The sequence below is a fragment of the Sinohyriopsis cumingii genome, chromosome 11, assembly GCF_028554795.1.
Source record: "Sinohyriopsis cumingii isolate HCF-2022 chromosome 11, ASM2855479v2, whole genome shotgun sequence".
Lineage (NCBI taxonomy): Eukaryota > Metazoa > Mollusca > Bivalvia > Unionida > Unionidae > Sinohyriopsis > Sinohyriopsis cumingii.
Window position 1 is genome coordinate 5,123,171 of NC_142971.1, and position 18,710 is coordinate 5,141,880.

The window sequence follows — 18,710 nt, forward strand, 5'->3', positions numbered from 1 at the left end:
TTCTTTCTTCATAAATGTACTGAAGATTCAATTCACAACATGGAGAGATGCTGAGGGAGTAGGTTGTGCAGTCAGTGAAAAATGTGATGCAAGATACCAGGTTACAGCTAAAAGTGAATTTAATTTTTTTAAAAATTAATCATGATTGAGAAAAGATGTAAAATTAATAAATGAGAATAACAGAAAGAAGCAGGGGACAAATGCCAATAAAGAAGAAATAATGTTGGGGGCTAAATGAATGTATACAATTTCAGTTTGAAGAAAATGGAATATTTAAAGTATATTATTAACAAAAGGTAAACTAAAATGACATTATACTGAATCCTCAAATTCCTTAGAGAGTTTTGGTTTGGTACTTTATGACACAGCAACACAAGTAGGTTATTTAGTGCCAAGGCAGTTGGAGTAAAGTACCTTGTTCAAGGTAGCTGACCCAGGCTGGTCTAGTGGTAAGATTTGAAACCTCATGCTTTCTGTCATGACTCCTGTATGCTTACCACTGAGTCCTGCTTATTGGGCTGAAATTTATTTTACTCACTTTGCAGACAAAAACAAGAGAACATGATCTGACATGTTTGCTTTGGTTTAGTTTGGTTATTAAAAGCATAACATCACATTTATTCAAGGCAGGGTCAGACTGTTTGTGTAGACCCCCATCCCTGAATTGATGGTAGCAGACACTGGCATGATCAGCCATTGTTGTGTAAGGCACTTTACATATTTCTTCATACAGGAAAAATGAACAAATTAAAAACATTAAACTGTTATTGTTCTGTACAATATCTTAGCATTTCATCATTCCAGTTAACTGGGATTTACAAATCAGTTTGTCTTACTCCTGTGACAAGCTCAGATTTGGTTTGGGCAACCTCAAATTTGCAAGGCCTGTGAGCAAGTCTACAAAAATGAGATAGGGATACTAGATATAAGAAACTTTATTGAACATTAGTGTATGAGTAGATAACAATAACTCTGTGCTTTACCAACAAGGGGTCATGTTTAGTTGCTAATGCTCTCTCTCTCTTAAAAATCTAGCTGTTCCAAAATTCATTCTACCTATCCCTTTATCTTTTCATATTCATGTACACTGTACTAGAATTCTGCTTTTACTCTTCCAACTTGTCTGTATTTGAACTCTTTCTGATCTACATGTATTATTTACTTATATATTTTTATAACATTAACTATCAACATCTGATTGTAAGGTGCCAACAGAGATATAAAAGAAACAAAACATTCAATAAATATAATGCGATTTGCTTAACTTGTACCATGTTTTGTCTTTTCATTTTGCTTTTGTTGGAATATTATGTTTGGATCAAGCTCAGATTTTCCAAGGGCATGTTCAATTTTTCTTTGCCTATAAATATGTAAAGTAAATGAAACTAAATGAACCAAAACTTAACTTGGAGAGAGAAGGTGAGTTTGATTTTGGATACTGGGGTCTATTTGGTAGATTTATGCATCATTATTTTAGACAAAAATTCAAGCAAGCAAGTTACAGTTGATTGTGCGATGTGTTTCTCCTTCATTGTTGGAAAATAAAATCTGTGGACATCAGAGAGAGGGAGATTTGTATTGGAATAAAAATGTTCCCACATGATTCATTTCAGCATTAAATTTAATTCAGTTTGATTCTGGGCAGAAATCAAATTTCCACTGTTAATTGCTGTGAAATACTAAGCTCCAGGTCATATGGTTTTGTGTAATATAAATACAATACTCCAAGTCATATGTATCCTTGTCCCAAGCCAGGATCTGAAATTAACATCCTACTTTTGATTCTAATACTTGTCACTATTATATAACAGCATCAGTAATGGCTACCACCAGTGCATCAACTAAAGTTACATCCCCATTATAGTACATATGCAGTTGGCTCCACTGCTTCAGAAACTGCTGGGTCCAAGTTGTGTATTACAAGCTTTGTGAACTTGTGTTTTTGTTCACCACCATTACTGCTTAAGGACTAAACATGTGGTTTCAATTTCAGTATAAAGTAATATTTTTTTCAGTTATTTTCTTTATTTGAAATAGCAGTGGTTGTAATTTGGATGTCTCAATGGATTATATTTCCTTTGTATTGGAGGGATACATTTATGTCATTCAAGAACCAAAAGATGTTCTTTTCATTAAGTCATTGTTTAAGTTAGTTCAGAGTATGTTGTTTAACTTGAATTAGGAATGCACAAAAAATTTGATATTGGAAACAACTGCAAATATTAATAGTAGTCATGCGTAAAAGCAGACCAGCCTTTTCTAAAGACACATTTACTGAATATACGTGATTCTTTTAAAATGTTATATTTTTAGTGTCCTGACACCTAATCAACACAAAGATGACTTTTACTTTGGTATCTGATTTTAATGTTTCATTCTTTTCATGTGTGGACTTAATGCATTTGCTATTCAGATGTTAGTAATGTCTTCCAAACTTCTCCATATGAGTCAGAGTATACTAGATACTTGCTCCTCCCCACCAAAACAGTGCAACTTCAATGCAGTGTGGAGGGGATTAACTGCTCTAACGTGGTGGGTGGAGAAATGAAAAATCATGTGAGCTACACTATAGAAGGTTGCTCATGAAAAGATGATTAATTTACACCTGGTGTAAATTTCATCATCATCATCATCATCAGTCTCATGACCTAGTGTGGTCGTTGAGGCACTGTGCTGCTGAACATCTGACCAGTTCCCTCCACTTGTCTCAATCATGTGCCAATGCCTGTGTCTCCACAAAACTTTTCCTCATCCATTCTGTGATGTTGTCAGTCCACTTTTTTCTCTGTCTACCTCTCCTTCTGCCACCCTGGACGCTGTCCTGCAGGACTGTTGTGGACAGACTGTTGGCTCTAGTGACATGGCCATACCATTTCAGCTTTCTCCTTTTGACGGTGGTGAGGAGGTTCTCATATTGGCCTACTTCGTGCCTGATGGTGTTAATGCACTTCTTCATTTGTGATGTGGTCCATGTAAGAGATGCCAAAGATGGTTCTGTAGCATCTCATTTCAAGTGATTGGATACTTCGTTGTAATTCTGCAGTCAGGGTCCATGCCTCACATGAGTACAAAAAAACTGAGATGACTAGAGCTCGCAATAGTCTGATTTTAGTTTTCAGACAGATATTCTTGTCTCTCCAGATGGGTCTTAGCTTTGACAAAGCTGCCATTGTTTGTGCTGCTCTTGACAAAATTTATGCTCTTGATCCCTCTTCAGTGATTATGGAACCAAGATATTTGAACTGGCTCACTGTTTCCAGTTCATGTCCTCTGACTTGAATCTTGGCTGAGATTTGTTTGCCACTATTTGTCATCAGTTTTGTCTTCTCAGCACTTATCTCCATGTCAAATCTGGAAGATGTTTCATCCAGGTTCTTCACTAAGGTGGCTAGCTCGTCTTCACTGCCTGCCAGCCCATCAATGTCGTCTGCAAAGCAGAGGTTGGTGATGTTACGCCCTCCAATGCTGACTGTCCCACAGTGGTTTTCCAGGGTTTCGCTCATGATGCGCTCTAAGTAGATGTTGAAAAGCGTGGGTGACAGGAGACAGCCGTGACGCACTCCCACTGTTGTCTGGAACCAGTCCCCCACAGCACCTTGGGCAATTACTGCACTGGTAGCCTTGGCGTACAGCTGCTTGATGGTATTGGTTAGCTTTTGACCCATGTTATACTTCTTCATTGTGGCCCACAATGCCTCATGCCACACTCTGTCAAAGGCCTTTTTGAAATCTATGAACACATGATAGATGTCTTGTTGGTGTTGCGAGTACTTTTCGCACAGAACTTTGAGATTGAATATTTGTTCTGTTGTGCTTCTTCCACTCTGAAACCTGACCTGTTCTTCAGCGATTATTTCTTCTGCTTGTGGTTTCAGTCTGTTCAAGATGATCTTCAGCATTACCTTACTAGCATTTCTGATCAAACTGATAGTTCTGTAATTTTGGTACAGCTGGAGATTGCCTTTTTTGGGAAGTGTTATAATCAGTGACTGGGTCCATTGTGTTGGCCATTCACCTGTCTGCCAGATCTTGTTGCAGATTTTTGTTAGTAGCTCTTTCACTGATTCTCCCCCATTCTTGATAAGTTCAGCTGGGATGTTGTCTACTCCAGCTGCCTTCCCATTCTTCAGTGCTCTTATTGCTGACTCCACCTCTTCTTTGAGAATGGGGAAGTCATCATCATTTGAGGAGTTTGGAACTTCAAGCACCTCTGGGTCTCCTGTGGACTGATGGTTGTAGAGTTCTTTGCAATACTCAGTCCATCTTTCTGCAATGACACTTGCTTCTGTGAGGCATTTTCCATTTTTGTCTTGAATGGTACTGATTCTTGGTTGTTTCTGTCTGGTGAGGTCTTTCACAATTTGGAATGCCTTTTTGCTGTTATTCTTTATCAGACTGTTCTCCATTTCTGTGCACTTTTGTCCAATCCAATTTTCTTTTGCTTTGCTCAAGTTTTTTCTGATATTCTTGTTTATTTCTCGGTACTTCAATGCCCCTGTTGTGTGTCTGGTGTTTTTTAGTTCTCTTCGGGCATCACACAACTTCAGAATCTCTTCTGTAACCCAGGGTTTTTTCTTTGGGGGATGGAGGCCAATGATGTCCTTGGCAGTTGCTGTCATGACTGTGTTGAAGGTGTCTGTCAGGTGTAAATTTACAAAATTTAAAAACAGATTTTAGGAGGGAGGTGGTGGTTAACTGTACTTTTAACATTATTTGGTTATATGGTTATGTCATTCTGAGGACATGGAAGTTAAGTACCTTTCCCAAAGACATGCAGAGGCAGCCAAGCCAGGGCTGGCCAGGGCAAGTATTGTTTCAAAGTTTGTGACAGAATTGTATAAGAATTATAAGTTACTGCATTTGTATGTGAAAATATGAACAAATTTTTTTGTAATAATACTGCAGGACCATTGGGAGTGCAGTATTCATCTGGAAAAATGAGTTCATATTTTTCCATACAAATGCAGAAACTTTTTTTAATTATATACTCATTTTCTTATTCTACCTAAGGCTTAATTGTACAAAAATAATTTTTAAAAATACACTACAAGAAACAAAGTAATTTATGCTGTATTAAAACATAAATACACAATAAATAATGTGCACATAGCATTGCCAGTGACCTTTGAATTTCGTTGCGTGCTTGACAGTAGTTAAAAAAGAATTGTTGTTTTAGTTTACTTAACGTTGAAATTTAGAGTCATATTGTGGATGAATGTGTACTGCAACAACTTTTCCATTTGGTCTGGAATTGATGGAATTTGTTTTACGTTGATCCAACTCAATTTCGCTTTTTTGATTATGATGGACCGGGTTATTGGGTCGATTCAGTGTAGCAAGAACATTGTGATTTCAGTTGGAAATGTACTCAGAATTCCAGTACAGTTTTGGTATGTATCAGATTTTGCAGGACATGTCATTCAGATTTGCAAAAAAACTACAATTTGAGGAAATTCAAGAGGCACAAATATAAATATATTTATTACCATTCTTGTAACCAGCTAAAGAAGATATGTTTATGCCCTGTCACTTGCATCTCACTGTTGGAGGGACTCCAGCTATGATCTGTATCATATAGTATGTGTCATCTATCACTAGCCTAACATTGTATCAAAATAGTTACATGGGGAAAATTGCAAGCAGCTGTTGTGTGACAGTCCATTTAGCCATTTAAACAATGGAAATAATACTTTTTCATCATCTTGGGTTATTGCCTCTGAGGCTCTGACATCAGCCGATTCTCCAGTAAAGCCACCCATTAGATGCTTCAAGGTCATTTAACTCATTTATGCTGAGACAATAGCTGCATTTTCCTGAATCAGCTTTCCATTTACTGGTATATTGTTACTTCTGACAAGACAAAACCTATCACTGACTCATTTGTTTAGATTCCCATACACCATCCATCATACCCTAACATTCTGCAGGTAGTAGTCGCTCATGTCATTGCAATTATGTAATAAAAGCAATCATGGATTACTGTTGTGTTCATAAATCACAAGGTAGTCACTCACAGCAGAGATCACTCGAGACAGGTTTTACTGCTTAAATAGTATGCACACTTTTTGGTCAAAGCTCACAAAAAAGTCAGGTGCGGACTACATGTCCGGGTTCAAGCATGTCAAATGGGAGGAAAGTGGCTGCTAAAATCTACATTGAACATCATAATTTTCATGGAACTTATGATCAAATATGTTCAATGTCTCAACCCTGGCCGAGTCATACCAAAGACATAAAAATGATACTAACAGCTGCCTTGCTAGGCACTCAGCATTAAGAGTTTAGTGTTAGGACTGGTCAGCCTAGTATCAGGATAATCTGACTGGGTGGGACATCATGCTACATGTCTGCGGCATGATACCCCAGTGCTGGACATCACTTTAAACTTCCAAACTCCAGACATCATAGCAATATGGCTGAAAAATTGTTAAAGCTAAGTTAAAAATCCAAATTACACACACACTGTTCAATGTCTCCATTATTATTTAACTGGGTTTGATAAATCAGTAAAAAAAAAATCATCATACAATGCTTAATTCAGCATGATCACATTGGGAGATATAATTAACCTCCTCATTAAAGTTCCCAACATATCTAAAGGGAGCTAATCATCTGATATTTACAAACGTGATAGAGACAGTGTTTATTTCTTTCTTTATTTATTATGATGAGCTTTAACATCATACAGTTTATTGAAATAATAATTTTTAAAGCACACATTGTAGATAATAAGCACACATTGTAGATAATATGCAAAAAACAAACTGTCCTGAGTATTTTATTTTGGCAAAGAATTTGCTGATATCTGTAGTGACTCACTTGGATATTTTAACTGACATAAGAAACAAAATTTTGTGTCCTTTGTAGTGGGAAAGACAGCAACCCATGCTATAGTGCTAGCTCAGCTGATAATTGGAAACAAGAATTATGGAATGAATCCCTTCATGGTACAGCTGCGGAGTCTAGAGGACCACATGCCATTGCCAGGTCAGTATATGACCTCTGCTGTCAGGTCAGTATATGACCTCAGTTGCCAGGTCAGTATATGACCTCGGTTGCCAGGTCAGTATATGACCTCAGTTGTCAGGTCAGTATACATGACCCATTATCTCATTTGCCAAATTAGTTTATGATCTAATGCTCCAATTGGCAGGTCTGCATATAACCTATGCCCTCCATTGCCAGGTCAGTATATTACTTAGGAATATTTTACATGTTCACTTGATCAAGGATGGTGATGATTATCATTGTTTTCGATTTGGTTTTTGTTGTTTATTGATGATACTGACATTTTCTAATCTGATTTCTTATTACAAAACATTTAATCAGATTGCATAAGAGTTATGAAATTTAAAATGGTGTTTGGAAATGGTGTATGAAGGGATTTTAGCTGTACTGGTCATAAACCAGAAGAGCTTATGGCAGGGTCTGTTTTCCATTGTCTGTTGTTGATCTGTTTGTTATCTCTACTCCTCCTAAACCACTTGGAGGATTACCATAAAACTTTACCTACACCTTCATCCCATGTTCTAGTTCAGTTTATGAAACTCGTCAAACTATCCTGCAAGCACACGGGACCAGTAACCTAAAAATTCTTTTGGCTCTGACCATATCCAACTGGTCCAACTGTTCATCCACAAAAATACCAAATGTATCTCAAAGGTAAATTCAGGTAGCCATGAATATTAGCCCTTTGTATTATATAATGAAATATGGAATATAAAGAAAAAAACAAAATTTACTGACTAGGACAGATACTCCCTGTCCATCTGATACAAAGCTAATGTTGAATAAGAAGCAAGATCCTCAAACTTGTCATCAGTGATAATGTCAGAACTAGACCCAGCCTACAAAGACGAGTTTGTGGTATCCATCATATAGCTGCTCATGAATAAAAATGAACTGCTCCAGTGGCCTAGTAGTTAGAGCATCCGACTCGGATGCGGGAGGTTGCAGGTTCGAACCCTGGCCAAGGCAATCCAAAGACATAAAAATAGTACTAGCAGCAGCCTATCTTGGTGCTCATCATTAAGAGGTTAGTGTTAGGACTGGTCAGCCTAGTGTCAGGATAATATGACTGGGTGGGACATCATGCTACATGTCTGTGGCATGATGTCCCAGTACTAGTCATCACTATAAACTGTCACACTGCAGATATCATAGTGATATGACTGAAAAATTGTTAAAGCTATGAAAAAATCCAAATCACACACACTAACATCCAGTAACTATTTTTGCTGATTATCTCTTTCATTCAGACTTGTAAAAGTTCAGATTTTCTCCTGTCTTTTGTGCTAAGTGTTTCTTCAGTTAACAAAGAGCATGCTTAGTGGGAAATGTTTTGTAACTATGCCATTACCAATATTTGTGTGTGTGTATGTGTATATATATATATATATATATATATATATATATATATATATATATATATATATATATATATATATATATTTCTTCTTTAGGTATCACAGTAGGTGACATAGGTGCCAAGCTGGGGGCCAACAGCAATGACAATGGATTCCTGATTCTGAATGATGTTAGAATCCCCCGAGAAAATATGCTTGCCAGAAACAGCAAGGTGAAGTTTACAAATTTAAAGTAAAACTTAAAAGATTAGAATTGAAACTGCTGTAAATATTTAGTTTGAAGAGATTTCATTTCCTCAGTGCATTTTGGCATACGGTCCATTCTTATTTATCAGATATTATACTAAATACAAAATACTTTTGGTCTAACCATAATTATTAACAGCAGTTCTGGTCAGTTTTATATTTTGAGGGAGACAACTGATATAAAGGTCAGCCATTAGAATTAGACCTGATCCTAGTTACCTACCTTGGATATCATTCTTGCAATATTAGTAGAAATGATTTTAAAAGGAAATGACCACACTAATTCCTCCAACAATGTTCAGTTATTAATATAAACTCTGGTGACAAATGATGAAAAGGAAATATAGAAGAAAAAAAACATCCTTTTTTTATAGCAATATGGTTACTGCTGTAAAATGGACCTCCAAAATTAGCAGTAGCCTCGGAGTCATGTTTTTCTATTTGTTCTATGTAAATTCATATTACTTTAATATTCCAAGCCATCTTTTTTCTCAATAGTCTAATTTTATTTTCTTCACAGAGAACTAGTCAAAACCCATTTCATATGAGTTTAGACTGTTTGAAGAAAGAAAAGAAAATTATATTTCGGGAAAAAGAGTCCAGAGGATTGTTAGGTGGATATTGGATGGCTTACATGTTGTATCACACAGACACAGACACACACACACACACACACAGACACACACACACACACACACGTATGTATGCACGATCATGTAAAACCTACAAATCAGGAGACATACATGTTTTACCATCGAAATGTGGATGCCTTTATCTTAAAAATTGTATGCAAAGATTGGTTTTACTATGCTTTGGATATGTCTTTTTCAATAGATTTGTGATTTGTAGTTGATGTCCAAAATTTAATATTAGAAATTTTGCTATTAGAATGGGACACACAAATATACACAAAGTGTTAGTTGTTATACAAACATATCAGGGACATTCCATAAATATGTATTTTGATTAAAGATAACTACAGAATTAATCCCAAAACTGCAGCAATCTCAACTTTTGTACATAGTTACCTTCTGTATTAAAAAATTAAACTGAAACTTATGTTGAATTTTTGTATATACATAGTTAAAATTGTATGTACCCAGTTTTGAAGAAATCTATTGATCTGAAGTGTGCCAAAATACCAAAACATTTGTCTTTAAAGAAAATAGGGATCTGCATGCCAGATAGTCAGTTGAAAAACAATTTTACTGATATTTATAGTTTTGTAAATTAAATGTCAACAAAATAACAATAATTTTAAACTTTAATCTGCTTCATTAATAAACCAGTACATGATAATGTCTCTTTGGTATGAATCACACCAAGAATATTTTGATTAAATGTCTCATTCAGTAGGAAACCCGTTTTTTTTTAAATATCCAGGAGAAAATGTTTCTGTAAGTTGTTTATATGAAAATGTCCCTATTTAGAAGAACTGTCATGGTTGTATATATTAAAATCTCCATGTTTTATAAGTATGATGTCATGGTTGTGTGTATGAAAATGTCCACATTTTGTGAATACCCTGCCATGGTTGTGTGTATGAAAATGTCCACATTTTGTGAATACCCTGTCATAGTTGTGTGTATGAAAATGTCCACATTTTGTGAATACCCTGTCATAGTTGTGTGTATGAAAATGTCCACATTTTGTGAATACCCTGTCATAGTTGTGTGTATGAAAATGTCCACATTTTGTGAATACCCTGTCATACTTGTGTGTATGAAAATGTCCACATTTTGTGAATACCCTGTCATGGTTGTGTGTATGAAAATGTCCACATTTTGTGAATACCCTGTCATAGTTGTGTGTATGAAAATGTACACATTTTGTGAATACCCTGTCATGGTTGTGTGTATGAAGATGTACACATTTTGTGAATACCCTGTCATAGTTGTGTGTATGAAAATGTCCACATTTTGTGAATGCCCTGTCATAGTTGTGTGTATGAAGATGTCCATATTTTGTGAATACCCTGTCATAGTTGTGTGTATGAAAATGTACACATTTTGTGAATACCCTGTCATGGTTGTGTGTATGAAGATGTACACATTTTGTGAATACCCTGTCATGGTTGTATGTATGAAGATGTACACATTTTGTGAATACCCTGTCATAGTTGTGTGTATGAAGATGTACACATTTCATACCTTGCCAAGATTGTATGCAGTTTTGTATATTTAATTTGTATTGTGTTTTGACTTTTCTCCATGATTTTATGTTACATATATCTACATTGTGTGATTGACCCTGGTTAGTAATTGACAAAAATCTTGTTATTTTACACAAGAACATATTACATAGCTATTAATTGTTTATGATTATAGATTGAATATTCAGAACATTATTAATGGGGATAAACAGGTTTACTTGTATAGAAGTTTAGGCCATTAGTTTTTCACTTGGAAAATCCAGATCATGTTGCCAACTTTTAATGTTCTAGAAATGAAGTTGACCCTCATCCTGATTCTGTTATTGTGTCATAGCTTTGTATAATTTGTTGTTTACTTCAAAATGACTCATTCCTATTTTGACATCATTCTTTAGAGGAGTTACAGCTGTGTATCAGTTAATATTTCAGAGGATTTATTTGTCCACAATTATTATAAAAATGCCATAAATGGTTATTGATTTTATTGACTTATTTAACTTTTTTATATCAAAACCAAAATGTACTCAATTGTAATGTGGTAATTTTCTTATCATTTTTACCTAACAGAGTTATAATATCTCTTCATAATAAATACAGTGGGAGAACTATAGAAACGATAATAAAGATGCAAACATTACAGAACTTCACCTTTGGATAGATAAAATCATGAAGTTGTTGCAAAGCAAACTGTAGATCTTGAAGTTTACATAGAATATTTTTTACATTGGCTTGAGGGCCCCAAGTGGCTGAGTGGTCTAAAGCACTCACCATTCCAGATCATTGCTATCTCTTCTCTGACTGCATGGGTTTGAGTCTCAAGCTCAGTTGATGTGGGTATGTGAGAGAGCTTGCCAGTAGCTTCTTGTGTGTAGGTAGTTCTTCACAGGCTTTTCCTGGTTCATCCTCCACCAGTTGTACTGGCCTCTTGTAATGTATACCTTGTGCTGAAAAATGGTGTTAAACCCACAACAACAACTTGCTTTGGTTTGCTTAGTCACTAATTTCACCTTACTTCTTTTCCCAGTCTTGAGATTTTATGAAAATGCTATATTTCCCAAAGGATTGAATAATTTTTTTTCTGCATCCTTTTTCATTTTAATAGGTCACTCATTGTTGTGACATTGGGTTTTTAAATGATTTGACTCTGCTATAACCTCATGGTTTGGGTCCATAAAACATGACCATGTTATGTACTGGAATGTGCTATAAGCAGTTAAGTCAGTTAGCTGAAGAAAATGATGCATGCACTAAAGTCATGGCCATTGTTTGAGGGATAAAAGCAGGCACAAAAATATGTACCATTGTAAAGCCATGTGTATTAAGTATGACCTTGTTCCATATGAAACAAATACTTAAAACAATTGTTACATGTTTAATATTTATTTTTATGCATATAAAATCTGCAACATAAGAATAAATTGTTGTGTACATATAGTCTCTAAAGGACAAAAGAAAAAGAAAATAAAGCCGGTATTCAGTGACACATTTGTTTTATAACTATGACTTCACTTCACTGCAGAACAGCAGAGAGTAGAATATTGAATTATATTATCCAGTCTGTCCACCCCACCCCTAGTATTTATGATGGATAATTGAGCAAGCATTGATAATATATTATTTTCCCGTAAAATGGGTACTTGACAAGTTTTGTCAGTGATACTGTTCACCAGTTCTGTCTCAGGCAACTCAACAGATGTCAGCCTCACCTCATGCAAGCAGAGACGACGATACTTGCTCTCAGGCTCCTTCTTCACTTCTCAATCTCACTATGTTGCAGGAAGAGTCAGCCTTCAGAGCTTTCACTGAAGAAGTTTTTTTCTGCGTTTTACCTCGGGAGTTCTAATTTCCTCCTCCTACCTTCTCAACTACCTGGACTAGAGTTCCAGCAGCAGATGATCTTGTCATCTAAAAGGAAGAATCCAACTTCAATTCCTTCCACAGTTTGGCAGAATCATGGATAATCACAGAACTGTTTGCATCAGATTTTCGCTGCCAGTTCTACTCTTGCCATACACACCTTTTTGAATTGGAAACCCCAACAGTTAATTGGGACATTGCAGCTTTGGTGATGACAAAACCATACTTTTTTATGGCTCAAACATCTTTCAGTGACTCTCACCAATTGGTCTGTAATGTGGTAGCTGTAGACTGTATGTTGGATTTAGTATAGATGGCTGTCTTCTAACAGGCGGGAAAATGCACATCATCTCGTATTCTAAATTCCATGGTATATGCATGGAAGTTGGTCTCCAGAATTACCTGGGTCTTTAACAGAACTGCTCAGCATAGCTTAGCCAGTGCCATCATAGCAGCTGCAAATTTACAAACGGTGGAACAAGATATACTGCTCTCCACCTCCATCTTTCTTTAAGATTATCATAAGGCCAATCTACGATCTAATCTACTTCAGTGGTCAGATTGATAAAGTACACAAACAAGCCACTAAGGAGACATTTTTGCGCCCCTCAACTGCAACATTGATAGAGGGACATTTCAGGAAATCAATGAAAGGAACCAAGGGATACCACTCAAACACAAACCTCTGGCAAATCATCCTATTATAGTTCCTTACATCAAAAACTGTTGCTCTCACTAACCACCATGGACAAAAGACAGGGAAGTAACAATTGTGTTCACCAAAGTTTCTCTACAGGACCGCCTCCATCTCCCCAAAATGACATCGTCTCCACACCATCCTTCTCACAGGTCCTGGTAGGAGGAAGGCTTCCGTTATTTGATGCCGAATTGGACAAAATTTGCCCATGGGTCACTGAACTCAACAAATGTTTTCTAAAGGACTCTCTATCAGTTTCAGAACACCACCTCATCTGTCCCATCAGCTACAAACATTTCCACAGACCCATTCAAAGCCACGACTTGCAGTAAGAAATAAACACAACATTCTCCTGAAGAAGCCAGTAGAAGTTGAGTTAGGATTTATTTCAGACATTCCTTGGTCCCAAGGCAAACAGCACTCTGCGATCTGTCATTGACCTAAGTTCTCTCAATCAATTCATTCATGCTTTTTTTATTGGTTTTCAACAGAAACACCACAGTGCATTTTTGAATGCTGTTCAAGAGGGAAACTTTTCTATCAGCATGGACTTAAAAGATGCAGAGTCCTCATTCTATCTGACAACTCTATAGTGGCAATTTATCTTAAACAGCAAGGTGGAACCAAGTCCCCACAACTTGCATAGTGGTGTTGGACTGGACTTTCTAAAGTAGTGTTGTCTATAACAAATCCATGTCCAAGTACATAATATTCCAAGATGCCTAAACAGAATAGCAGATTCTTTGTCCTGGAACAAATCAGCTGATAAGATGGATGAATCCAATACTCTGTTTTTACTCAGATATGCACCTGATGGGATTGGCCATTGTGACAAGGTGGAATACTGAGCTCCCATCCTTTGTCTCACCAGTTCCAGATCCCAAGTCTGGGCATTCAAGGTGCTATCCATAGACTGGAACAGCCTGGACACAACCTCCAACAACTCTAATTCCAAAGGTTATAGAAAAAGCAAGCAAAGCTAAGTGTTACCTCATTGTTGTTTTACCACACAGATGGGAGAAATCGTTGATCAATGACCTCAATCTCGCAATGGAAATTCCCAGAAAAATAACTAATTTCCCTCATCTGTTCAAAAAACCATGATGGCAGTTGGATCACATGCAACTAAGGCCTCCTGATCCTGCACATCTGCATCATATGAAACACACCGTCAGAAACAAACATTTCTCATGGAGAGAGTTGCCCAAGCAAGAAGATCCTCCACTCTGAACACATTCTACAGTCATCTATACCTGAAACGTCCTCTTCTGGCGCTTTGACAAGGGATAAGCACCAAGCACAGTCAAGGTTACCACTCCATGATCACTGACACTGTTCGTCATCATGGAAGATATTATAGAAAATAAAGAATTATCCGATCTCCTCTCCAACCTTGATTATGTGTTGACAAATTAACCTACACATTTGAAGGTTGACAATATGAAGCTTCATATGCCTTATCTGGACAGAACTTCAGTTGATTATTTTGGGGAAAAATAAAGAGCATGAGTGTACCAGAAGTCTGGCGTATAGTGAAAATATGTATAGTGATTCAATTATTCCTATAGCAATTTTTGTATTAGTAGGGAGTTGCATACACATGAAAAAATCAAAAATGTTCAATAAAAACACAGCTAAGTTTTACATATTTAATTGCAATTGAAAACATACGGTCCTTAAACAAAACAACATTGTGCAAATCAACATGTAGCGATGATGTAAATGTTGTTGTTGTTGTTGGGGGACAGTTTTGCCATAGATTACTTATGCTTTGTTTCTTCATCAGTCATATAAACAGTTAGTGGTATGTATTACTGGAATGATAGCTTTTTAAAATAGTAATATAGACAGAATTTCCTGCTATTAGAATGCAGTTTACAATACAGAGTGTATTTTGATTGGCTGTATAAAGCACACATATTATTCGTTGAAATGTTTTAGCATGAATTCCAAGCACAAGCTGAAGAATCCCAATTCATCTATTACACACAGAGTGCATCTTTGTCGTTGAAATTTAGTAGAGTTAAAGACTCTGAGTCAAATGATTATCATTATTTTAAGAAAAGTTCCTGAATGTTATAATTTTCATACTTTGACCTTGAGCTTTATTTCTGATTAAAGTTTTGTAAACACACAGTCTAATCTTTTCTTCTCTTGATATAATATTATTCATAGGTGACAAAAGATGGTAGATTTATTCAGACTTCCACCAACAAAGCAAATTATGCCACTATGGTTTTGGTGAGGCTTTCCATTATCAAGTGGGCAGAAGACACAATGAAAAATGGATCCCTAATAGCCATTAGATATAGTGCAGTTAGGAGACAGTCATCATTACAAGCAGGGTAAGATGGTCTTCTGACATATGAAAAGGATTGTTAAAATATTAAATTTATAACAAGCTGTTGAAGAAATTACATTTCATATTAACATATATAATATCATATTATGAAAATAATGAGGCCATGTGTCATGCTTGCTGCAACTAATTGATGTCATAAAATTACATTACACTCAACTTTTTTATATAAGATAAAATTCTGTGATTTTGATGCATTACTGACTCATTTATATCTTCTGGATGATGAACTTCGACCAGAGTACATACTCTGCCAGTGTTCACTGACATTGGAAGACATTCTTGTCAAGTATATTGACTAATGCCTATTAAGGTAAAAATGTTTGAAGTAAATTAATAATAATAATAATAATGATGATGACTTTGTATAGTGCCTAATTTTTAGAAGCTCTAAGCACTTTACAACATTAGACAACACCAATAAGATAAGAAACATAATAATATTAGTTATAATAAAATTCATTTAAAGTTGCAGTTTTTATGACAGATTTTGGCTTTATTTTAAGGATTTTATATTTTGTACCTTAAAGTTTATATTTTATTTTATATACTGTCATTAATCTAGAAATCCAGACCCTTAGATTTAGTGGACACATTATTTAAATAAATTTTTAATCATTTTCAAGAGTACATACAATTTCTTGACAACAGGTATTTTTTTAAAGCTGGCAGAAAATAGTAAAGTTGGAATATAAACTATGGAATGTATTACCCTATAAACAGGCAAATGAAAAGATGACTGTCATATCTTGAAACTGCATTGATTACAGACTGAACTCACCTGTCCCTCCAAGCTTATTTTGTCTTTTGATTGTCTGAGAGGGCCAGAGACTGGCAGATGACCTATATGATAATTATTATTTCTTGGAGGGATCACCCTATTTTCACCACTAATTTGTCCTTATCCAAACAATTTTGAAGTTATGAACTATGATGCAGAGAGGGCAAAATAATTGAATTTTCTTTACCTATTACATTATAAATGAAACTATATTTACTTTACTATGTATAGTCTATCAGATTTGCAGACCCACTTTTTGCTGTTGCCGTTGTTTTGAGTTCATATTCAAAAAGGTGGAAGTCTCTTTTAGCATAAACAATAATGGTTGGTGATGTACATCTAACAAAACTTGACCTCTATTTAAAAAAAATTCCATTGACCATATATCTCAGTATAAACCAGGACCAGAAGTACAACTAGTATTCTTTATTTACAGAAGAAAAACACTACACATTAACATATAAGTGTTTTTATTTGCAAGCAAGGATACAGCATAGTTTGTCTAGCCCATTTCCAGCCAGTATTGAACATACTGGACACATCAGTACAAAATAGAGATATAAATTTCCAGAAGAGACATTTTGGGAAAAATTCTAATTTTCATTTGCACAGAAATTATTTGAACAGTGAGAAAAGTAATCACATTCTAATGACTACAGAAATTGGATAAATGACATATTAAAGAATTTTAATGGTTTCACCTTTTTTTGTTTCATCTACAAGTTTACGTTTATTTGAAAGGTTTATCTTACTGAATTTATTGGCAGTTTTTAATCTTTATATTTTTAGGACTTTTAATTGGTTCAGAATAGCCAGTGTTGTGTAGATGTGCCATTAAATATTATACATATTTTTGTATACTGCTGATATGATATTATTCTGATATTGTGCTGTTGGTGATGTGTTATTGAATTTATAGTCAATTTGCACAAATGTAAGGTATATTGTATGTTAAACAATGCTGAACAATATCAGGTTAAAAAAAAATTCTTTGAAAGTGAATATTGTGTGATGAAAAGTATTGCTACATGATTACTGTTAGAAACATTTTTCATTGACTGAACAACATGGTGTAATTTGCAGTGATTCTTTTTGTTTTGACATCATTAATTTGCATGTGATGTTGCAGTGTACTTATTGTGTTGTCATGTGGCTGAAATGGCAATTTAAATATAATTCATAAATGTTTGCAACAAAATTGTGTTCACTGAAAATAGAGTAATTGAGTCAGTTCCTGGCTTGAAATTAGAAGGCTAGTGAGGAATCACTCTTTGGTTTCCAGAGGCCCTGAGATGCAGGTACTTGACTATCAGACTCAACAGTACAAGATTTTTCCCTCCCTGGCAGCCAGCTATGCATTGTTCTTCACACATGAGGCTATGATGAAGGAGTATGAGATAGCCTATTCTCAGATAATGAGGGGCAACAACCAATTACTGGGACAGGTTAGTAATCCTCATTTTTAACAACAGATTGAACTTATATTTTTCCAAAGGAATGTCTATGCAGGAATCAGCTATACTACCTAGCATGATCTTTTATTCTTTCTGTTGTGCACTTGATGACACTGCTTGACATAATCACGTTTATGACATCATTGACGCATGCTATACTGCTAGCAATTTTAATTGCAAAAAGAACTATTTTACAACATGCAGATGAAAGTTTTTACATCTGATATTTGTTTCTAAACTAAATTTTTAATGCGTTCTTTAAAAATAATTTGTCAGTCGTTCTCTTTTTGACTGATGTTGAAAAGAAACCCAACTATGAATATAGTCAAACCTTTCGACAGCAGTCACCAATGGGAACATGCAAAAATGGCCTTTTTAGACAGGCGACTTCTGAATGCATGTATAGCGCTCAAATTTGGTTCTTGGCAAATTTATGCACTATGAACCGATCGGATTGGCATTATTATTAGCAGGATTATTATTATTATCATTTCACATGTATTATCATTAGCAGTAGTAGTATGCTACCAAGATGCACGTGTTTAGTATGGCTATTTAACAAAAAGAAAAATAACAATTTAATAAAATAGGTTCCATTCAAGGTTAATATATCCTTATGTGGAGTTTCTGATTTGCCAATGACAAGAGATGTTATTTTATCTCCTGTTGAGAAATAACTGCATTTATCAGTACCCAACTCTGCTTGTCATATAATGTCTCGTAAAATCAATCTAATAATTTAATTGCAATCCCATAAAATCAAGAAAACAACAACTTAATTCCCATTTCTCAGCATGA

General features: G+C 35.4%; 1 protein-coding gene across 1 annotated transcript in view; it reads left to right on the forward strand.

The window, feature by feature from the left end:
* The window catches only part of LOC149787552 (peroxisomal acyl-coenzyme A oxidase 1-like), an 81,466-nt gene that overhangs the window by 24,064 nt on the left and 38,692 nt on the right, over positions 1-18,710 (forward strand). Inside the window, exons 5-8 of the mRNA XM_089973697.1 lie at positions 6,868-6,987; positions 8,463-8,578; positions 15,494-15,663; positions 17,741-17,903. Coding sequence (XP_089829823.1) covers positions 6,868-6,987; positions 8,463-8,578; positions 15,494-15,663; positions 17,741-17,903 — 569 coding nt within the window. The remainder of the gene's footprint in view (positions 1-6,867; positions 6,988-8,462; positions 8,579-15,493; positions 15,664-17,740; positions 17,904-18,710) is intronic.